Source organism: Suncus etruscus, chromosome 2, assembly GCF_024139225.1.
Source record: "Suncus etruscus isolate mSunEtr1 chromosome 2, mSunEtr1.pri.cur, whole genome shotgun sequence".
Classification (NCBI taxonomy): Eukaryota; Metazoa; Chordata; class Mammalia; order Eulipotyphla; family Soricidae; genus Suncus; species Suncus etruscus.
Window position 1 is genome coordinate 32,092,328 of NC_064849.1, and position 22,610 is coordinate 32,114,937.

General features: G+C 47.0%; 2 protein-coding genes and 1 pseudogene across 2 annotated transcripts in view; 2 read left to right on the forward strand and 1 right to left on the reverse strand.

The window, feature by feature from the left end:
* GLB1L (galactosidase beta 1 like) overlaps positions 1-11,553 on the forward strand; it is a 12,107-nt gene extending 554 nt beyond the window's left edge. The window contains exons 3-16 of the mRNA XM_049768930.1: positions 55-205; positions 439-499; positions 7,167-7,261; positions 7,340-7,514; positions 7,603-7,661; positions 7,763-7,884; positions 7,984-8,024; positions 8,154-8,272; positions 8,563-8,637; positions 8,768-8,857; positions 10,269-10,382; positions 10,539-10,670; positions 10,895-11,119; positions 11,255-11,553. Coding sequence (XP_049624887.1) covers positions 55-205; positions 439-499; positions 7,167-7,261; positions 7,340-7,514; positions 7,603-7,661; positions 7,763-7,884; positions 7,984-8,024; positions 8,154-8,272; positions 8,563-8,637; positions 8,768-8,857; positions 10,269-10,382; positions 10,539-10,670; positions 10,895-11,119; positions 11,255-11,521 — 1,726 coding nt within the window. The 3' untranslated portion in view covers positions 11,522-11,553. The remainder of the gene's footprint in view (positions 1-54; positions 206-438; positions 500-7,166; positions 7,262-7,339; positions 7,515-7,602; positions 7,662-7,762; positions 7,885-7,983; positions 8,025-8,153; positions 8,273-8,562; positions 8,638-8,767; positions 8,858-10,268; positions 10,383-10,538; positions 10,671-10,894; positions 11,120-11,254) is intronic.
* A 49-nt stretch (positions 11,554-11,602) lies between these two features.
* ANKZF1 (ankyrin repeat and zinc finger peptidyl tRNA hydrolase 1) lies at positions 11,603-21,979 on the reverse strand. The gene is made up of 13 exons (XM_049768065.1): positions 21,720-21,979; positions 18,186-18,286; positions 17,744-17,846; positions 15,802-16,013; positions 15,294-15,406; positions 15,049-15,196; positions 14,627-14,855; positions 14,359-14,508; positions 12,804-13,278; positions 12,533-12,644; positions 12,279-12,446; positions 12,086-12,171; positions 11,603-11,908 (listed from the first exon to the last, which is right to left on the reverse strand). The coding sequence occupies exons 1-13, from the start codon at positions 21,865-21,867 to the stop codon at positions 11,779-11,781; spliced, it is 2,175 nt and encodes a 724-aa protein (XP_049624022.1). The 5' UTR covers positions 21,868-21,979; the 3' UTR covers positions 11,603-11,778.
* LOC126000992 (HAUS augmin-like complex subunit 2) lies at positions 18,744-19,589 on the forward strand (annotated as a pseudogene).
* Positions 21,980-22,610: the final 631 nt, after the last annotated feature.

Consider the following 22,610-nt stretch of genomic DNA (forward strand, 5'->3'; position numbering starts at 1 on the left):
TTAGGCCTTTCAACAGGACCCACCTTGTGCCGTGTTAACCATTTCCTTTCTCAGTTATGTGCCCTGGAACTATCATGAGCCAGAGCGGGGGGTCTATAACTTTGAAGGCAGCCGGGATCTCATTGCTTTTTTGACGGAAGCATCTTTAGCAAATCTGTACGTCATCCTGAGACCCGGACCTTACATCTGTGCAGAATGGGAGATGGTGAGTCAACAGAGGCTCTCTCTCTCTCTCTCTCTCTCTCTCTCTCTCTCTCTCTCTCTCTCTCTCTCTCTCTCTCTCTCTCTCTCTCTCTCTCTCTCTCTCTCTCCCTCCCTCTCTCCCCCTCCCTCCCTCCCTCTCCCTCCCTCCCTCCCTCCCCTTCCTCCCCCCCCCTTAGGCCATCTTCCTCCTTCTCTCCATGTCCACACAATTTTTTGTCTTCATATTTGTCTCAGGGTGGTCTTCCAGCCTGGTTGCTTCAAAATCCAAAAATTCGTCTAAGAACTTCTGATCCACGTGAGTTGAATCAATCAAAAGATTGAACATGTTCAAGAAGTCAACAGTCAGACAAGAGATATGGGCCATTTGGGTATCCCCATCCAAAGAGACTCTCCCTAAACTAGGACTCATTCACTCATATTGGTTTAGGGTTCCCAGATCTACCCAGTCGCTAGTCTAAACAGTGAAACTTCTACTCTAGTTGCTCTTGGTTTTGTGTTTTCTTACATTTATTATTTATTTGGAGTAGAGTGAAGGGTGTGCTCCATCACTCAGCAGATTTGTCTGAGAAATCTAAAAGTTTTGCAGGGCTGGAGGTAGGGCCTTTGCCTTGCATACAGAAGGATGGTGGTTCGAATCCCGGCATCCAATATGGTCCCCCGAGCCTGCCAGAAACGATTTCTGAGCATAGAGCCAGGAGTAACTTCTGAGCACTACTGGGTGTGACCCCAAAACCAAAAATAAAACAAACAAACAAACAAACAAAAAAAACAAAAAAACCCACCACACTGGAAATACACAAAGGGTGAGGTACAAACCATAGACAGGGCCCTTCCCCAAAACCAAGAAATTAATAAATACATAGACAGTGCCCACATAGGGAGTGAGTTCCAACAAGGCTTTTCTGATAAAAAAGACCATGCAGTTGACTCTGAAAGAAGCAAAGGCTCCTGGCATAAGAGAACATGGTGAAAGTGAGTAGGCAGAGCAATGGTACCCTCCATGACCCAGGGATGGTGACACACCGGCATGCCTGGTCCAAAATTGAAGACACAGCTTAAGCAGGGCTGGCCAAATCTTAGTGGTAAGGGAGAAGGCAGGCTAGAGTCAGATGGAAACAGGCCATTTTGATCTAGGCTTATCCCTGGTTCTGCTGCACTCAGAGATCACTCCTGGCAGGCTCAGGGGACCATCTGGGGCACCTGGAATCAAACCTGAGTCAGCTGTGTGCAAGGCAAACTCCCTACCTACTTTACTATTTCTTTTCTTTTTTTTTACTATTTCATTTTTTTGTTGTTTGGTTTTGACTTTGGTTTTTGGGCCACAACTGGCAGTGCTCAGGGGTTAATCCTGGCTCTGCACCCATAAATTGCTTCTGGGGGGCCAGAGCAATAGCACAGTGGATAGAGCATTTACCTTGCATGCAGCCAACCTAGGTTTAATTCCCGGGATCCCATATAGTCTTGTGAGCCTGCCAGGAGTGATTTCTGAGCACAGAGCCAGGAGTAACACCTCAGTGCCACTGAATGTGCCCCAAAATTAAAAAAAATAAATAAATCACTCCTGGGCAGGCTCAGGATGATTTATGTACTGAACCTAGATCTGCCGCATGCAAGGCAAAGGCCTTGCCTCTGTGCTATTGCTACATCCCCACTTTATTTCTTTTTTTTTTCCCCCGCCGACCCCTCTCTTTATTATTTCTATAGCATCTTCTTCTTCTTTTTTCTTTTTTTCTTTTTTGTTTTTGTTTTTGTTTTTGTTTTTGGGCCACACCCGGCACTGCTCAGGGGTTACTCCTGGCTGTCTTCTCAGAAATAGCTCCTGGCAGGCACGGGGGACCATATGGGACACCGGGATTCGAACCAACCACCTTTGGTCCTGGATCGGCTGCTTGCAAGGCAAACGCCGCTGTGCTATCTCTCCGGGCCCTCTTTTTTTCTTTTTTATAGCATCTTATTCTAAGTGTCTCTGATGCCTTTTGTTTGTTTGTTTTTGTTTTTGGTCACCCCCGGCAGTGGCCTTCCAGTTATTCCTGGTTCATGCTCAGAAATTGCTCCTGGCAGGCTCAGGGGACCATATGGGATGCTGGGATTTGAACCACTGTCTGTCCTGAGCTGGCTACATGCAAGGCAAATGCCTTACTGGCCCCTCTGGTGTCTTACTGTTTTTTTTTTTTAATCACCAGTTTACAAAAATTTTCTTTTTTTTTTTTTTTTTTTTTTTTTGTGGTTTTTGGGTCACACCCGGCAGTGCTCAGGGGTTATTCCTGGCTCCAGGCTCAGAAATTGCTCCTGGCAGGCACGGGGGACCATATGGGACGCCGGGATTCGAACCGATGACCTCCTGCATGAAAGGCAAACGCTTTACCTCCATGCTATCTCTCTGGCCCTACAAAAATTTTCATACTGGGGTTTCAGAATGTATACCAACCTTCATCAGTGCAATCTTCCCAATACCAGTGTCCCCGATTTCCCCCCCCCCACACACACACACACAAATATCCTGCCTGTCTCACAGACAGGCATTTTGCTTCTCTCCCTCACTATTATTGTCATGGTAGTTGTTATTGTGGTTAGTGCTGTAGCTGCAATCACTGTTCTTGTGGCAAGCTTCATGCCATGAACTGATCCTCTCAGTATTCATCTCTATTGTTTCTGGATATTATTACAATACTGTCTTATTTTTCTTATATACTGCAGATGAGTGAGACTCAACTATGTTTCTCTCTCTCACTCTCTCTCTCACTTGCTTATTTCACTTAGCATAATAATTCTCATGTCCATCCATGTATAGGCAAATTTTATGTCACTTTTTCTAATAGCTGCATAGTATTTTATTGTGTAAATGTACCACATTTTCTCTAGTCACTCATCTGTTGGTGGGCACCTGGGTTATTTACAGATTCTGGCTATTGTAAGTAATGCTGCTATAAACATAGGGGTACAGAGGGTGTTTTTGAATGTTTTTGTGTTCATAGGATATTGCTGGATCATAGGGAGCTCAAATTCCAGCTTTTGAAGGAACATCTATATTGTTTCCCAAAAAGGTTGGACTAGACAGCATTCCACCAGCCGTGAATGAGAGTTCCTTTCTCTCCACATCCCCACCAGCACTGGCTATTCTTGTTCTTTGTGATGTGTGCCAGTCTCTGTGGCATGAGAGGATAGCTCATTGTTGTTTTAATTTGCATCTCCCTGATGTTTAGTCATGTGGGACATTTTTTCATGTACCTTTTGGCCATCTTCATTTTTTGTTTTGTTTTGTTTTTGGGCCACACCCAGCTGTGCTCAGGGGTTACTCCTGGCTATCTGCTCAGAAATAGCTCCTGGCAGGCACGGGGGACCATACGGGATGCCGGGATTTGAACCAACCACCTTGGGTCCTGCATCGGCTGCTTGCAAAGCAAACACCGCTGTGCTTTCTCTCCAGCCCCCATCTTCATTTCTTCTTTGAGGAAATATTTGTTCATTTCTTCTCCTCATTTTTTTTTTGTTTTGTTTTGTTTTTTTTTTTTTGGGTCACACCCGGCGGTGCTAAGGGGTTACTCCTGGCTGCCTGCTCAGAAATAGCTCCTGGCAGGCACAGGGGACCATATGGGACACCGGGATTCGAACCAACCACCTTTGGTCCTGGATCGGCTGCTTGCAAGGCAAACGTGGCTGTGCTATCTCTCCGGGCCCTCTTCTCCTCATTTTTTGATAGGGTGAGATGCCTTTTTCTTTTTCTTGTTAAGTTCTGATAGTACCTTGTATATCTTGGATATTAGTCCCTTATCAGATTGGTTTTGGATGAATAGTTTATCCCATTCTGTGGGTGGCCTTTGTATCCTAATTACTGTTTCTTTTGATGTTCAGAAACTTCTCAATTTAATGTAGTCCCATTTGTTTATCTCTGCTTCCACTTGTTTGGACAGTGGTGTTTCCTCCTTGAAGATACCTTTAGTCTCAGTGTCATGGAGTGTTTTGCTTATGTGCTCTTTTATATAGCTAATAATTTTAGTTCTTATATAAAGGTCTTTAATACACTTTGATTTTATCTTTGTGCATGGTTAGATCGAGGTCTGAGTTCACTTTTTGCATGTGTTGACCAGTTGTCCCAACACCAGTTGTTGAAGAGGCTTTCCTTGCTCCATTTAGTGTTTTTTCCCCCTTTTTAATAAAAGATTAATTGATTGCATGTCTGAGGTTCATTTTCTGAATACTTAAGTTTATTCCATTGATTCTGAGAGTGTGTCTTTATTCCAATACCATGTTGTTTTGATGACTATTGCTTTGTAATACAATTTAAAGGGGAAGGGGAAGTGATGCCACCCATCTTTTTTTTCCCTAAATTTATGGGTGTTTTTTCTTCCAAATGAATTTTAGGAGAGTTTGATCTACTTCTTTGAAGAATGTCATGGGTATCTTTAAAAGGATTGCATTAAATCTGTACAATGCTTTGGGGAGTATTGCCATTTTAATAATGTTAATTTTCCCAATCCATGGGTAGGGTATATGCCTCCATTTCCTTCTGTTCTCTTGTATTTCTTGAAACAGTGTTTTGTAGTTTTCTTTGTATAGGTCCTTTACCTCTTTAGTTGTAACCAAGGTATTTGAGTGGTACTATTGTGAAAGGGATTGTTTTTGTTTTGTTTTGTTTTTTTGGTTTTTGGACCACACTTGATGATGCTCAGGGGTTACTCCTGGCGATATGCTCAGATATTGCTCCTGGCTTGGGGGACCATATGGGACACCAGGGAATAGAACCACGGTCCATCAGTGCTAGCCTTACCACTTGCACCACCACTCTAGCCCTGAAAGGAATTTTTTTAAATGTCTATTTCTTCTCTATCAGTATTTGTATATAGAAGGCCATTGATTTTTGTGTGTTAATTTTGTAACCTGCCACTTTGCTATACAAATCTATTGTTTCTAGAAAGCTTTTTGGTAGAGTCTTTAGGGTTTTCTAAATATAATTTTATGTATCTGCAAACAGTGAGAACTTCACTTCTTCCTTTTCTTTCTGGATGCTATTAATATTTTTTCCTCGCCTAGTTGATATGGCAAGTACTTCCAGTATTATATTGAATATGATTGGCAAGAGGGGGCAGTCTTGTCCTGTGCTAGATTTTAGAGAAAACTTTCAGTTTTTCCTAGTTCATGAATTTCTTGTCTAAGCTTTATTTTTTCCTTCTGTCTGCCTATTTTAAGTTCATTTTGTTGTTCTTTTTTCAAATTTTTTTTTATCTTTTTTTTTTTTTTTTTTTTTTTTTTTGGTTTTTGGGCCACACCCAGTGACGCTCAGGGGTTACTCCTGGCTATGCGCTCAGAAGTTGCTCCTGGCTTGGGGGACCATATGGGACGCCGGGGGATCGAACCACGGTCCGTCCGAGGCTAGCGCAGGCAAGGCAGGCACCTTACCTTTAGCGCCACCGCCCGGCCCCTTTTTTCAAATTTTTAAGCTGTGCCATTATATTATTTATGTAAGCCCCTTTTTCTTCCTGATGAATGCTTGTAGAGCTATACATTTTCCTCTCAGTACTGCTTTTGCTGTGTCCCACAAATTCTGACAATTTGTATTTCATTCTCATTTGTTTCCAGGAATATTTTAATTTCATCTCTGAACAACCCACTAGTTGTTTAGTAGTAAGTTGTTTAATTTCAAGTTGTTAAAGTTTTTCCTGTGTCTATTTGTGATTCACTTCTAATTTCAGTGCATGATGATCTGAGAAGGTAGTTATTACAATATCTATCCTGTTGATTTTATGGAGGTAACATCTGGTGGTGTTCAGGCTTCTGACTTCTCAGGGATCACTCCTCAAGGGTTCAGGGGACCATATGGGGTGCTGGTGAATGAACCTGGTTCAGCCACATGGAAGACAAATGTTCTACCCACTCTGCTATCTCTCTGGCCCTTCAAAAACATTCTACCTGATAGCCAGTGGCTCTGATAAATGTATCACTAGGCAGAACCTGACTTTCAAATGCTTGTATCCTGCAGTTTGAGGTCTCAGTGGCAGCGATATGACTGAACTCCCAGTCCCTCCACACTTTCCATCTCAATTAGCAACACCTCCATTTTTCTAAATGAAATGGAGGTGTCATTAGCTCCATAAATGTGGTGTGGTGTGTAAGAAGCCCTGCATATCTTGCCCTCATCCCCCACACTCAATCCAGCAGAAAACCCTGTCTGCTTTATCCTCATGATAAATTGAATTCAACTACTTTTCTTCACTTTCATTGCCATCACTCTGGTCCAAACTACTTCCCTTGAATGGATTATTCAATGGGTTAACTTCCTAGTTGACTTCCTTTCTCTGTCCTCACTCTTCTTTGGCCATTCTCAATATAGTGCTGATGTGATCCTATTAACACATAGTGTGAATATGCTTCTCAGATCTGTTTCTGTTACAACCTCTCCAATAGGCTGTCCTCTTCAGCTAGTATAGTGGATAATGCATTTTGCCTTGCATGTAGCTTGCTGACTCATGTTCCTTCCCTGGCATCCCATATGGTTCCCTCAGTACTTCCAGAAGTGCAGAATGAGGAATAATTCCTGAGCACCTCCAGATGTGGCTAAATAAATAAATAAATAAAATAAAGCCCAAACCCTAATCTGAGCCAATGATCTAAATGATAGTGTCAGACACCTGACTGGGTGGCAGCAAGGTACAGACCAGGCAGGCTACAATTTTGTGAATTCCTAGGCCACTGTGTAATAGTCACAGGTTGGTGGCCTAATAGCTGCACCTTAGGAGACCTTGACCATCTGCCATTAAAGACAAGGGATGTGGCTTTAAATTCTCTTTAGTGAAATTTCCTTGCTGCACCAATGCCAATGACCAAAGTGCTTGAGGTGGAGAGGCTCATCTGACACAAGCCTGTGGGCAGAGGACACACACCTCATGCTAATGGGCAGCTCTGATGTGAGGGATAGGGGCTGTGGGGTGCAGGGAGCACCCCCCTGACCTTTTCCTTTCTCACAGTTTTCCTGGAGGCTGTAGACTCCTGGTTCAAGGTGTTGCTGCCCAAGATCTATCCATGGCTCTACCACAATGGGGGCAACATTATCAGCATTCAGGTGTGTGAACCTGCACTGCCTGCCTGCCAGGACGCACAGCTGTCCCAGTGCTGAGCATCCCTCTCCTCTCCTTGGCAGGTGGAGAATGAGTATGGCAGCTTCGGGGTCTGTGACACCAGCTACATGAAGCACCTGACCGGGCTCTTCCGGACCATCCTAGGCAAAGAGATCCTTCTCTTCACCACAGATGGGCCTGAAGGCCTCCAATGCGGTTCCCTCCAGGAGCTCTATACCACTGTGGATTTTGGCCCAGGTCTCCCAAGAAGGGGTTAGGAGTGGAGTCGAGGTATGGGGTACCACTTCAATGCTGTTCATTTGTCACCTTTGCCTCCTGCCTGCAGCTGACAATATATCCAAAATCTTTGCCTTGCTTCGGAAGTATGAACCCAGGGGTCCAATGGTGAGGAGTCAGAGGAGTGGGGTGTGTCAGGGAGGAGAGCCAGTAGGAAGTGGTCAGGGCCCCCCTCACCCTACTCACAGCACCTTTCACTTCCATGCCAGGTGAACTCTGAGTACTACACAGGCTGGCTGGATTACTGGGGTCAGAACCACTCCGTTCGTCCTGCTCCTGCTGTCACAAAAAGCCTTGAGAAGATGCTCAGTCTGGGAGCCAGTGTGAACATGTAACTGGAAACACGGAGCCTGACAGGGAGTCTGCCACTGGGTGTTGGGTTGAAAGTTTGGGTTCACTGGGTCAGCTTTTACCTCCTCCCATCCTTCAGGTACATGTTCCATGGAGGCACCAACTTTGGCTACTGGAATGGTAAGTGCAGCTGGTGCCCTGAATGGAAGGAAGCCCAGGGCAAGACTGAGTGTAGCTCATTCAGAAACCATGACATGACACTTTGCTCAGCTCTTGTTGCCCCAACAACTTACACTGGTTTGACCACAGGTGCTGACGAAAAGGGCCGCTTCCTTCCCATCACCACCAGCTATGACTACGATGCACCGATCTCTGAAGCTGGGGACCCCACACCTAAGCTTTTTGCAATTCGGAATGTCATCAGCAAGGTGCTGCTTCATTTAGCTGTGGCAAACATAGAGGCAGTGCCCAGGTTGCTGGTTAAGAAACCAGCAGATGGTTATCTGGGCTACAAAGCCCTCTTGAGCACCCCAAGGAAGCAGTCCCCACACCCTGTCACCCAAATATGGCCATCCACTGGAAGCCAGACTGGTGTGTAAAATTTGAACACTGTCAAATCCCCAAGACCTTCCTTGGGCCCTCATAACCCTGCTCTAGGCTCTGATAATAGGGTTTTTTTTGTGAGTTTTATTTTGCTCCTGAGAGAATTTGGGTTCAGTTCCAGGAAATTCCCTTGGGACCCTTACCTCCCCCCAGCCCCAAGATGAAGTTTGGGCCTTTGACTCTACGTTTGGTAAGTTCCTCTCCAATTTTTCTCCAGTTTTACCCTTTTTTCCTAAACAGCCACCATGCCCTGTCTTCTATCCTGAACCCCCTCTTAGGTTCTGATGCTTTCAAGTCCACTCACCCCCTTATTCTCATAGATTGGAGACTTGCTGGGTTTCCTAGACATCCTGTGCCCCCAGGGGCCTGTCCATTCCATTTTGCCATTGACCTTTGAGGCTATCAAACAGGTAAGGCCTAAACCCCCACCTGAGGTTATGGCACCCACCCCTCCTATTAGCTTCACAGTTCCTTCCAGTATTGCAGCTTCCCCAAAGTATACCTCCCTCTTTCTTTTTTTTTTGGGGGGGGAGGGTCACACCTAGCAGCACTCAGGGGTTACTCCTGGCTTCACAAGCTCAGAAATCGCTCCTGGCAGGCTCAGGGGACCATATGGGATGCTGGGATTTGAACCAATGACCTTCTGCTTGAAAGGCAAACGCCTTATTTCCATGCTATTTCTCCAGTCCCATTTTTTTTATTTTTGAACCTCCCTCTTTTTATTTTTTTAAATTTTTTGTTTTTTTTTGGGGGGGGCCATACCCGTTTGATGCTCAGGGGTTACTCCTGGCTAAGTGCTCAGAAATTGCCCCTGGCTTGGGGGGACCATATGGGACGCCGGAGGGGAATCGAACCGAGGTCCTTCCTTGGCTAGCGCTTGCAAGGCAGACACCTTACCTCTAGCGCCACCTTGCTGGCCCCAAACCTCCCTCTTTTTAAAGTGTTCAGGGGTTACTTCCAATTGTGTGCTCTGTAGTCACTTTCAGCAGTACTCAACAGAATCAAAAGGTGCCAGGATCAAATTTAGGGATCCAAATGTAAAGCCTGTGCTCAACCCTGTTGAGTTCTTCAGCCCCATAGCCCTTTCTTTTCTATTTTTGGGCAACACCAGATGATGCTCAGATCTTACAGTATCAGAGATATGCACAAATGGTCCCCCTTTGAGCTCCAGGAACCAATTTGGGATGCTGGTTTGAATTTGAACCCGGGTTCAGTTGCATATATGCAACATGCTGCATATATGCAGCATTCCTTTCTTCTCTCTAAACTTTATTTTTTTATTTTTGGGTTTTGGGCCACACCTGGTGACACTTAGGGGTTACTCCTGGCAATGTGCTCAGAAATTGTGCCTGGCTTAGGGGACCATATAGGACGCTGGGAGATCGAAATGCAGTCTGTCCTAGGTTAGCACATGGCAGATGCCCTACCATTTGTGCCACCAATTTTATGTTTTTTGGTGTCATACCTATCAGTGTTCTAAGGGTTGTGTTTTTGTTTTTGTTTTTTTTGTTCTAAGGTTTAAGGTCACTTATTGCTCAAGAACTAAGCAGAGCTAGGGCTGAAACTTGGGGGAACCCCTGCATACAAATCCTGCTCCCCAGCCTTTTTCCTACCTGCCCTCACCACTATCCAATCATCTTGGCTTTTGTGTTTTGGAGCCACACCTGGCTGTGCTCAAGGGTTATTCCTGGTGGTGTTTGGTACTAAGAGATGCTAGGGACTTAACTTGGGTCAGCCACATACAAGGTAACCACCCTACCTGCCGTACTACTGCTCCGGCCTATCCAGGATCTGATGCAGTGCCTCATTCTTCTATGCTAGGACCACGGCTTTGTGTTGTACCAGACAGTCCTGACTGTAACCATTGCTGAGCTGACAGAGTTCTGGGTGCCCAAAAACGGAATCCATGACCGTGCCTATGTGATACTAGATGGGGTGAGACCCTAAATACCAGGCTACTTGATGTCTGCTCCTTCCCCATCACTTTCTCTCCCTGTTGCCTACTCAACTTTGCAGTTCTGGGACTGCGAGACAGTCTTTATTCTCCTCTGGGATGAGGATACCCAGCTCAGGGCCACAACTTCTCCACAGGTGTTCCAGGGTGTTTTGGAAAGGGACATGAAAAACAAACTCTTTTTGACTGGGAAAGTGGGCACCAAGCTGGACATTGTGGTGGAGAACATGGGCAGGCTCAGCTTTGGGTCAAACTGCAGTGACTTTAAGGTAAGCAAGCACCTTTGCCTTCCCGACCTCCACATTCCTGTAACCCGTACTCCCCAGATGGGCTCTGCTTGATGCTGACCTCAATAGTCATGTGCTTAGGAGGCCAGGGTTTGGGCTATTCAGGTTTAGTCTCTTGTTGTGAAGACATGCCCCAAGCCTTCCCACACTTTGGGTTTTGCCCTTGAACTTTGTGGTCAATGGGCATCCATGTATCTCCCTCCTAGGGTCTGTTAGAGCCGCCAGTCCTGGGCGACTTGATCCTGACCAACTGGCTGATGTACCCTCTGAATGTGGATAAGCTGGTCAAGTGGTGGATACCCCTTCAGTTGAAAAATAAGTTAAATTCACGTCCTCTCCCAAGTCCCTCTGGCCCTGTCTTCTTCTCCACAACATTTTCCATCCTCAGCTCAGGCGGGGATACCTTCCTCTATTTACCTGGATGGACCAAGGTATTAGGGCTGGTGGTGGTTGGGCTAGGGTTGGGAGGATCAGCAGGGGGCAGAAGATAGAAAAATATTTCTCTGACTAGGAAAGGAGGTTTGTCTTTCCTCTAAGATGCATTTTTCTGTCATCCATCCTCCCAGGGCCAAGTCTGGATCAATGGGTTTAACTTGGGCCGCTACTGGACAAAACGGGGGCCACAAGAGACGCTCTATGTGCCTCGTCCCCTGCTGAACCAGGGGGTGAGCAACAAAATCATCTTGCTGGAGCTGGAGAATGTGCCCGCCAAGCCCCAAATCCAGTTCCTGGATACGCCCATTCTCAATAGCACCTCACATAAAACTTTCATCTATTCTCTCCTCACCGATACGCAAAGTGTCCCCGAACCCATGGAGTTAAGTGGTCACTGAAGGGGAGGGGCCCTGGGAGCTGGGACAGGAGTGACCCCAAACAACACAGGCTAAAAGGTCCGAGCCCTCAGTCTGAGTGTAGTCTCGTTGCCAACTTTTATTGCGATTAAAGTTCCAGAACCCAAACTCATGCCAAGCAACCACTTCAGCTTGGTGTGCCTGGTTTGTAAATGTCCTTTATCCTCCATTTCCGCCCACCCTCTGGGTTTCTAGAGAAGGAACTGAGGGCCTGTGTGATGTATTTTCTTGGGCACGGGTCAGGATGTGGGTTTTCCTGCCCCTGCCCGATCACGATGGTCCCGGAGGCAGCGTGTAGAGCAGAAGGAAAAGTCAAGGTAATGAAAGGGCACCAGGCCTTGGAGAGAGGCACCACAGCTGCAGCAGCGCCTGGAGGAAGAGGAAAGTGGCAGGAGAGGCTGCCCAGCACCTGCTCCATGTGGGCTTTCTCCACCCCTCCATCAGCTCTAGAATCTCCCAGAGCATCTCACACCTTGTCCATGGCCCCTCCCAGCTCCCTGGATAGCACCTCAGGGGGTCCAACCCCACCCTGCTCCCTTTACATACTGGACATTGCTGATTATGGACTCAGGGACCTCTGGGCAAGGGGCTCCCATCTGGGCAGCCAGTCGGCGCTCGGCAGCTAGAGCTCTCTACAGAAAAGAACTGAACTCAGGGCCTGCTGCTGGGCAGGGGACCCCCATTCCTTGAGGAAGGAACTGACCCCTCAGAGCAGTAAGAAAGAACAGTCTGGCCTCACCTTCTCACGGTCACTGAGGGCAGCAAACCTCTGCTGCTCTTCTTGCTCCCGCTGCTCTTGCTCCCGCTGTTGGCGCTGCTGATCCTCCCGTTGTCGGCGGGCTGCCTTCTGTTCCCGCTTCTTTGCTGCCTGCCTTGCCTCCATGGCTGGGGTCAGTGGTCCCGGCACCTGTAGGATTCCCAGGAAAACAAGTCAGGAAAACAGACGGTTGACCCCACCGCTACCTGGTTCTGCTGCCATCGGCACCCCCTGACCTGTGCCTTGTTGTAATCGTGGGCATCTGGCTGTTTCTCCATAAACCTTCGAAACTCATTTCGCGTTGGCTTGTCCACTGCGACCACATATGGTGGCCGGGCCTGGGAGTCCCTAGGTGTGAAAACCCCCCAAATAAAAAACACATGCGTTTAGCCTGTCTCAGCCTCTCTATACACAGCCTCACCTGACTAAGGGGAACCCTGACAAGCTGCCAGTGCCCACATCAACCTGCAGACCACCCTTCCTGCTCCCCACAGGAGCCTGACTTACTGTATAGTGGGGTCAGCCCCAGCCTCCAGCAGCAGACGGACAACAGTGCTTCTCCCAGCTGCAGCTGCTGCATGCAGGAGGGTAAAGCCTCCAGGGCCCAAGGGGGCGCTGAGCAGGGCCAGGACTTCAGGTTCCATGGGGCTGGCAGCCAGCTGGAGCTGCAACACTCCCACTTCCCCAGCCCGGCAAGCAGCTAGGAGCAGGGCCCAGCGCTCTGGCTGGCCTGGGCTCTCAGTGGCTTTTGATAGAGGTCCCTGGGATGCTGCTGGAGCTGGCTGCAATACAGCATGCTCTTTGTGAGGTGACTGGGGCAGAGGCCGTGTCACAGCCTCCTCATCTTGGCTTCTTTTCTTCTTATTTCTCCTCCTCCTCCGCTTGGGCAACACTTCAAAATCACGAAGGCCCAGGGTGTCCAGAGTCAGCTCGACCAGCTCCAACTCTACTGGACAGCCATCCTCTCCCTCTGATCCTGAGCCTGGGAAGATGGGGGACCAAGTGTGTCAGCCTTCTGCAGGGGCCACAAAGGCCAGAAAACAGAGCTGGCCTAAAGACTTAAGAGTGTCTATAAAGAGATAACCCAGGACTCAGAGAGATAGTACAGCAAGTAAAGCACTTGCATTGCACACAGTAAACCTGGGTTCAACCCCGGCACCACACATGGTCCTCTGAGACTGAGCAGGACTGAACCCTGAGCACATAACCAGGAGTAAGCCTTGAGTACCTCCAGGTATTGCCCCCCCAAAACACTAAAACAGGATGATCCCAATACTCTCACAAGGAAACAAGTGGAATTCTGCCATTGCAGATAAAGTAGCATGTCAAGAGCTGAGTTCATTAGTTTTTCACAGATAAAAGGTGCTGAGCCCAAGGAAAGCCCAGACGGAGCTAGGCAGGACCAGACCACTTCCCTGTGTGGCCCCAGAATGATGTCTGATAGGTCTGGGCCAAGACAAGCTAATATTATGTTACGAGGGATGTAGGCTTCCCTAAACAGAGCCCCAAAGTGAGGGAGAGAAAAAAAAGGGGTTAAGGCATTTGTCTTGCAGGCGGCCCACTCCAGTTTGAGCCCATGCACTGCTAGGAGTAAGCCCTGAGCACTGTCGGAAGGGCTTGCTCCCAACCCTCATCCCCCAAAATATCCAAGCAAAGCATTTTGAAGACATCTTTATGTGGGGTCCATGCCACACCTGTTCTAGCCTCTATTTAGTAGTTCTTCCAAATACTCAGAAACAGAAAAAGGAAGAGGTGACTGTGGAAGGTGCCTGTATATATCAGAGTAACTGCTGCTGCGTAGTCCAATATTAGAAATGGGTGAGAGAGGGGCTGGAGTGATAACACAGCAGGTAGGGTGCTTGCCTTGCACACAGCTGACCCAAGAGCTCATATGCCCCTCCCTTAGCACCACCAGAATAATTCCTGAGCGCAAAGTTAGAACCCCAAAGAGAGAAAAAAGTGTATGAGAGAGAGAATTCATGTTTGCAAGGAAAGTAGGAAACCTGCATTTCTGGCCCTGGCCCCTGCTGGAGACTGAGCAAGGGCCATGCAGAGCTCAAACCTGGTTCAGCAGAGCCCTCCCTGCATTCCAGGGCTGTGCTTCCATCACTGGGGACTTGGCTTTCTTCCTTGATATCCTCTTTCCTCTCACTCATTGCCTTCCTGTGGGTCTGAGGTGACCGCCTCGGATCTGACCGCCTTGGATCTTCTCCTGCAATCAAATCAAAGACATTCCTCAAGTCTACCCAGATTTCTGCCAGCCCAGGCACTGGGCTGTGACCACCTCTAGTTTTACACACATAACAAAGATGTTGGGGCTAGAGGCTTACCGTGGATAAGCAAGGTGGTCAGTTTGTGGAGTACACGCTGGAGCTCTCGGAAAGTAGGTCTGCGGGTAGTGAGGGGGATATCCCAAAGTCGGGGATCCCTCCTTTGCAGGGGTGCCCCATTTCCTCCGAAGAACAAGGACCGGCCTGAGCGTGGTGCTCGAATCAGTACTGTCTCAGCCTCCTCCAGAGCCTTAGCCCAGACTGGTCCTGCCAACAGGTCCTGAACATCCTAGGAAGAGAGGAACTTAGGCTTGCTTGCTGCAGCTTGCTCTTTTTTAATATCCAACCCAGAAATGAGCCCCAGATGGGAACGGGATAAGGGAATGAGAAGGCAAAAATGCCTGGGGATCCCTCCCTTGCCTTCCCCTAGATCACAGAGAGTGGAAGCATGAGTGCAGGGGAAGAAGGGTGACTGGGCCCACCTGTGAGAGTGTGGCTTCATTGTAGCGCCTCAGATTGGCTCCAGCAGAGCGGCAAGCCCCACCCCGGGCATCCCGCACGCCCTGGGCTGTGCCTCGCTTTGCCCGTACTGTGTAACGATGAAAGGTTTTGTGTGTCACCACTTCTCTTCTGTGAACAACACAGACTCAGTCCCTGATACCAGCTGGGACCCAGGATCTGCTCCACCATTACCCGTATACCTACCCAGTGCCTCCCCTCATCTCACCCTTGGAAAACAGCACCAGCGAAGTGCCCAGCAGCTGCCATAAGCACCACACAGGATCTGGGAGCCCAACTCTTGAGGTTCTGCAGAAGCAGCTCTGCTTCCTCTAGGGGTGCCTAGACAAGAACAGAGCAGCATAAACATTCTATCTCTTGCATATGGGGGATGCAAGAAGCCCACTACCAGTGTTGGGAGGGAGCTTCATGGGCTTTGATCAACACCCCCAGCCCTCGAGGTTTGTCTCTCTTTTACAAATAAAGGACATTTGAAGTGTGGCATCAAGTGCAGACAGTAGGGATCACAACATAAATCTGACATGGTCTGTTCTGAGCTTCAGCCCCTCACCCCATACCCTTCTGAGGTTCAGGGCAACTTTCAAATATGCTGTCAAGGGAGATGCTGAAGCCAATAGGAATGGAGGGGAGAAGTGAGAGTGCACCAGGGGCTCAGAGGATGTCAAGGCTTAGAGGACAAAGGGCTGATGTGACTCCACAGCTGGGGCTGCACTTACCTTTTGAGGACCCAGGATACAGCGGTAGGCAGAAAGGAACTGGCCCTGGGCATTCTGGAAAAGAACTTGATGCGGGTGGAAGCCTCGGGGCCGGCCAGGCTTTACAAGTTCAGCCCACTCAGCCCTCTCTTCTCTCTCCTCAGCTGGCATCCACTTGTCCTCATCACTGGTTGAGTCGGAGTCTTCTGACCCTGAGATGCTGGAAAGGTCTCCTGACAACAAAGTAAACAGTGTTAAGAATCCAACTTATTTTCTTCTTTTGAGGGGGTGGGGCACACATGACAGTCCTCGAGGTTTCTTACTGGTTCTGTACTCAGGATCACTTGTGGTGGTGCTCAGGAGACTCTATGTAGTGCTAGGAGTCAAAGTGGGGCTGGCTGTGTGCCAGGCAAGTGCCCTAAGCTGTGTGCTATATATCTCTGATCTTGGTACCTAAAGATACCGTACTTTCCGGCGTATAAGATGATTTTTGAAACAAAAAAAGCCAACTGAAAATCGGGGGTCATCTTATACGCTGAGTATACCCTGAAAAATGTTTCAATATGCCACTAAACGAAAATTGTCTGAATATTGCCACAAAACGAATTTTCCAACTCGATCCTGCACCAACCACTGCTCGGACCGCCTCTCTAACTCAGCCAACCCAAGCAGGCTTTTTATGCATGCAAATTATACAGTGTTCTGTACCCAAATCTACACTGTAAAAAGCCTGCTCAGATTGGCCAGAGTCAGAGAGGACGTCTATTACAGTATAACCTTTGGACCTTTGCTTGTTGCGATTGGCTCACTGTGGAAGATACAGTTGCAGCACAGGAACATTCTGTCTTATACAGCAAATATAGGCCTAAACCTATGTTTTAACTGTAAAATTAGGGGGTCGTGGGCCTGGAGAGATAGCACAGCGGTGTTTGCCTTGCAAGCAGCCGATCCAGGACCAAAGGTGGTTGGTTCGAATCCCGGTGTCCCATATGGTCCCCCGTGCCTGCCAGGTGCTATTTCTGAGCAGATAGCCAGGAGTAACCCCTGAGCACCGCCAGGTGTGACCCCAAAACCAAAAAAAACAAAAACAAAAAAAAAAAAAATTAGGGGGTCGTCTTATACGCCGGAAAATACGGTAATTCCTTTTATGGTGCTGGAAGTTTTGCGATTTTTTTGGAGGCCTCACCTAATCTGCCTGTGCTCAGAGATCATTCCTGGTGGTGCTTAGGGACCATACTATGATAAAAACCCAGTCTACCATGTACAAAATAAGCAACTTACCCACTACATTATCATACCAGCCCCAAATGTTAAAGTTTTAAATATAAAATCATGTCAATAATAGTTTTTATAAACTACAGTGCTTAAAATAAAATTTTAAAATATTTGGGTGGAGCAGAGAAACAATAGTGCGAGTAGGGTTCTTGCTTTGCACACAACCAACCTGCATTTGATCCTCAGCATCAAATATAGTCCCTGGAATATGCCTGAAGTGATCCCTGAGCACCATCAGGTGTGGCCCAAAACACAAAACAAGTTAAAAGATTTCCTACTTTGGGGCCTTGTTTTCTTTTTTTTTTTATTTTATTTTTGTTTTGGGATCACAACCGGCAGTGCTCAGGGGACCATCTGGGATGCCGTCCTTCTGCATGCAAGGCAAACGCCTTACCTCCATGCTATCTCTCCAGCCCCGCATTTTATTTTAATTTGTTTAAACACATGGGGCTACACTTGCTGGTGCAGAGGAGGTAGGGAACCCTGCCTTAGTGCTTGGGGGTCATTGCCAGCCTTGCAGGAGGATTATAGAACACCAGGGATGGCACCAAGGGTTCTGTGAGGGGCACTCAGTCTGTCTCGTTCTCTCTCTCTTTGGCCCTAATGTCCTACAGCAGCTTTTACTTGAACTCTAAGACATGGGCCTTCCTCCACCCCACATCCTCCCCTCACAGGTCACAAGTCTTGCCTGTAGAACTCTGTTTTTCGAAGTCCAAAGCAGACAGAAGAGGCTTGTTCTTGAGACGCTGCTTTAGGTTGAACCGATGCCAGTCAAGCTTATAATGTTCCCTCTGGCAGAAGAAAAATGGGCAAAATGTGCAACTGAGTCCCAGTCTGGCCTTTGAGGGGAATCAAGCCTAGTGACAGTTTCAAGAGGTAGAAGCAGGTAACCCCAAATACTATAACCAAAGACCTACTCTTACGTGCTAAAGACAAATCAAATGTTTGTTTTTCCGCACCCACCATTCTACTTCATCTTCAGCCAGGTAGCTCTGTCCCTGGTTCTTACTTGTTACTACTTTTTGTTTTTGTTTTTGGGCCACACCCAGCGGTGACCATAGAGGATGCTGGGGATAAAACCCCAGTCAGCTGCACGAAAGACAAACATCCTACACTTTGGCCCCACTTACTTGTTCTTGGTGGTTCTGGAAGTGCTGGTCACAGGTTGAACAAAATAACTTGTCAGAAATTTCCAGAGGTTTTCTTTCTAGATTCACTCTCTCTTCTGAGCCTAAATAAAGGGACAGTAATTACTTGTTGAAAGGAACCCAAATCCATTAATTCCTTTGATGACTTCCTGTGTTTGATCACATCCTGTGTCATGCCACAAGGTAGGACCAAAGAGAAAACTCAATTGGCAGGAATGGAAGCTGTGAGTACTTCTATTGGCAACAAAGAGGAAATAGTCCCTGGGCACTGCTGGGTATGGCCTCAATATAAAAAATTTTAGATTCACGGAGAGATAGCACAGCGGTGTTTGCCTTGCAAGCAGCAGCCGATCTAGGACCAAAGGTGGTTGGTTCAAGCCCCGGTGTCCCATATGGTCCCCCGTGCCTGCCAGGAGCTATTTCTGAGCAGACAGCCAGGAGAAAGCCCTGAGCACCGCCGGGTATGGCCCAAAAACAAAAAAACAAAAAAAAAATTTTTAGATTCAATTTCTGCACCACCCAGGAAGGCTGGCTGCAGCCATGGTGGTCCTGAACCCCCGGGACTCGGTCTCGGAGCCAAATCCAGCTGGGCTGCGGTTGAGCCATCTCGTGGCATCGGGAGTGGTCACTCTAAACCAGTTACTTGCTTTAAGAATTTCATCAGAAAACAGCAAATTGCAGATATTGAAGCTGAAATTGACTAGAAATTGACTAGAAAACTAGAAATTGAACTACTAAGACTAGAAAAAGATACCATCCTTATTTTTTACCTCAGTAGTGTCATAATCTACAAAGCATGAATAGTCATCTGGAAGCAGTTCTGAAAGAGAAGCCATCTCTCAGGTAGACTTTTGAAACCCAGGTTTCAGGAAAACTTGCCTATTGAAGCTGTTTATCACAGACACATGGTCCATTTGTTGGAACTGGCAATATCTTTCACTGAGAGATTAGAATATCATCTTGAAACCATTAGAAATATTCCTCATTTTATTAGAAATATACAGAAAATGAGCATGGCATTAGCAAAGATGGATATTTTGGTGACTAAGACAAAAGAACTGGGAGAGAATCTAGTCAAATGACGAGAACATAGGGTCGGAGCAGTGGCGCAAGTGGTAAGGTGTCTATCTGCCTTGCGCCTGCTAGCCTAGGACAGACAGCTGTTTGATCCCCCGACATCCCATATGGTCCCCCAAGCCAGTAGCGATTTCTGAGCACATAGCCAGAAGTAACCTCTCCACATCACAAAAAAAAAAAAAACCATCAAAATGGCGAGAACAACAAAATGAAATTTCTTCTTGTATTCCCAATTTATTAACTAAAGAAAATCACCCTCATCGATATGTTACAATGCCTCCTTTAACATTTACTGAGATTCATGTTTAAAATATTAATGACAGGTGTTCGTCACTTGTTTTTGCTTACTTATAGTAATAATAAAATTCATTTCTAAAAGAAAAAAATTTTTAAAGGGCTGGAGATAGCACAGCGGTAGGGCATTTGCCTTGCACACAGCTGATCTGGGACAGACCGGGGTTCAATCCGAGGCATCCCATATGGTCCCCTGAGCCTGCCAGGAGCAATTTCTGAGCTAGAGCTAAGAGTAATCCCTGAGCGCTGGGGGTGTGGCCCCAAAACAACAACAACAACATCATAAAGTACTGGAGAAATAGCTCAATGACCTGGGCATTTCAGGGCATGGAAAAAAATACCAAAGGGAAAACAGATAGAGGGGGCTGGAGTGATAGCACAGTGCAGTTGACAATACAGTTGACCTGGCACGAACAAAGTTCGATCCTCCATATCCCATACAGTCCACCCAAGCCTGCTAGGAATGACTTCTGAATGCAGAGCTAGGAGTAATCCTTGAGCACCACCCAAAACAAAACAAAGCAAAACCCAGATAGAGATAACTCAAGAACTCAGCAGTTTAGTAATTAATTTTTTCTTTTGCCTTTTTGGGCCACACCCGGAGGCTCTCAAGGGTTACTCCTGTATCTGTGCTCCTGAAATTGTTCCTGACAGGCTTGGGGGACCATATGGAATTCTGGGAATCGAACCCAAGTCTGCCCCAGGTGGGTCACATGCAAGGCAAACACCCTACCGCTGTGCTATCTCTTCGGCCCCAGTAATTAATTTTTTTAAACACCTGTTTCTACAGCATCTTTTCTATCATGTATGTTCAATTTCTTTCTTTTTTTCTATTTTTTCAGTTTCTTATAAAAAAAAAACAGAAAATTAAATAAAAGGAGAAAACAAAACAGGGACATACAAAAAAGAATTGTTTATCTTTGTGTTCAAGGAATTTACTATCTAATTACCATGAAATAAATGCCATGACAATCCCATCAACTAATATATGAATGGGGAAGATGGTTCAAAAGCTGGAATCCCAAACAAGGTGGATCTGAAAAAAGTATAATCCCCTGGTATATCCAATGTAAGGCTCCATGAACAGTTTTCAAAACAGGTTGTGGTCAAAATGCAGAAAGTAAACAAATATATCAGGGATAGGGATCCCGCTAGGGAAGAGGTATGGGGATCATTGTCCCAACACGCTGAGTCAGATACTGGCCCCATAGAGAATTTGTGTAGTTCTAGTAGTTCCAGTACCACCACTTGAGTATCCTTGGGGACTTGTTTTGCAGCTTCAAAATACTGTCAGGGACAGCCCCCCACCCATCAAAAAAAAAAAAGTTTCAGAAAAGATGATTCAGCAATGCATTTGTATTAAATTAACCAAAGGAACCATTCAGAAGGAACCAGGTAGAAAAGATTTTGTAACGTTTAAATTATTTTTTAATTGCAAGGCAAATGCCTTACCTCTGTCCTATCTCTCTGGCCCCTGGCTTACATTTTCAATGACAGCATATAGCATATAGTACACCATAAAAGCAAAGCCAGAGAAAAGCTAAAGAATAACACACACCCCAAATAAAAGTGGGGGCCAGAGCGATATAGCACAGAGGTAGGGCGTTTGCCTTGCACAGGGCCAACCCAGGACGGATCTGGGTTCAATTCCCAGGATCCCATATGGTACCTGGAGCCTGCCCAGGAGCAATTTCTGAGCCCAGAGCCAGGACTAACCCCTGAGCGCAAATGGGTGTGGCCCCCAAGCCAAAATACATAAATAAATAAATAACACTCAACAATTGATCATTCTACATCCAGCCAATACGATGTGATTGGAATGCACTTAAATGGGAATGTAGGACCTTTCGAAATAAATCTAGAAATTCTGCAGTAGTGCCTTTTGCAATCAGTGGTGTTACTATCTACCAGACATGAAACAAAGGGGAGAGGGGGCATTTGTGGGGAGACAATGGAGGAGCTTTTGCTGGAAAGGCCCCAGAGAAATGAATGCCTTAAAGTCAAATTTCACCCAGGCGTTAGAGACGTCTTCTGATTATCCATCCGTATGCTGAGGAGCATCAATGAAGTCTGTGTGACCCGATAAGCTCCAAAGGGCCTTGTCACTTTCCACCTGGGGCCACCCCAAAACCTTCCCCGAGATACCTGGACCGGAAGTCCGCAGGGCCTGCACCAGATCCTCGCCGGGAACGTGGCTCACCAGGCTCAGGCCACGAAGGATCGGAGCATCAGCATTCAGGTCGAACAGGGAGACGGAGGCAGGAGCCTGGGAGGCAGCCGGAGCCGGCGACATGGCTGATTCAAAAATTATTTGGAAACAGCTCCGGGAGCATAAAGTGTGTGTGTGTGTGTGTGTGTGTGTGTGTGTGTGTGTGTGTGAAACAAATCTCCCCCCCCAAATTGTGTGTGTGAAACAGATCTTTCCCCCAAATTGTGTGTGAAATAAACCTTCCTTCAAAATTGTGTGTGAAGCAAATCTTCCCCCCAAATTGTGTATGAAAAATCTCCCTCCAAAATTGTGTGTGAATCAAATCTTTCCCCAAAATTGTGTGTGTGTAAAACAAGTCTTTCCCCCAAAAGTGTGTGAAAAAAAATCTTCCAAAATTGTGTATGAAACAAATCTTCCCCCAAAATTGTGTGTGTGAAACAGATCTTCCTCCCAAAATTGTGTGTGTTGTGTGTGTGTGTGTGTGTGTGTGTGTGTGTGTGTGTGTGTGTGTGTGTGTGTGTGAAACAAATCTTCCCCCCCAAATCAGCGTCTCCTGCCTGCCAGCAGGTCTTCTCCACGCCAGATGTCAGCAGGAAAATGTGAACTCCAAGCCCCCCGGAGTCTTTAACCTCAGTCAGTCTCAGAAACACACCAGGAAGACTATTAAGGCTCCCCAATCGAGTGAAGAAAAAAAAAAAACACTGGGGACTCCTTCACCGGCGACAAGAGCCGCATGGACAGGACTCCGCCCTCACAAGCTGCACCCCCAAAGCGCTCCCGGAGGAGCGGAGCTGCACGCCAGCCAGTTCCCAGTTTAGTTCCAACCC

What these genes read in the sequence shown, in the direction of transcription:
- ANKZF1 (XM_049768065.1), bottom strand. Translation starts at nt 21,867, where the DNA reads ATGTCGCCGGCTCCGGCTGCCTCCCAGGCTCCTGCCTCCGTCTCCCTG. An exon ending in CCTGCGGACTTCCGGTCCAG is followed by an intron (nt 18,287 to 21,719) that starts GTATCTCGGGGA and finishes CCCTTTATTTAG; the next exon opens with GCTCAGAAGAGAGAGTGAAT. An exon ending in TCCAGAACCACCAAGAACAA is followed by an intron (nt 17,847 to 18,185) that starts GTAAGTGGGGCC and finishes TTCTTCTGCCAG; the next exon opens with AGGGAACATTATAAGCTTGA.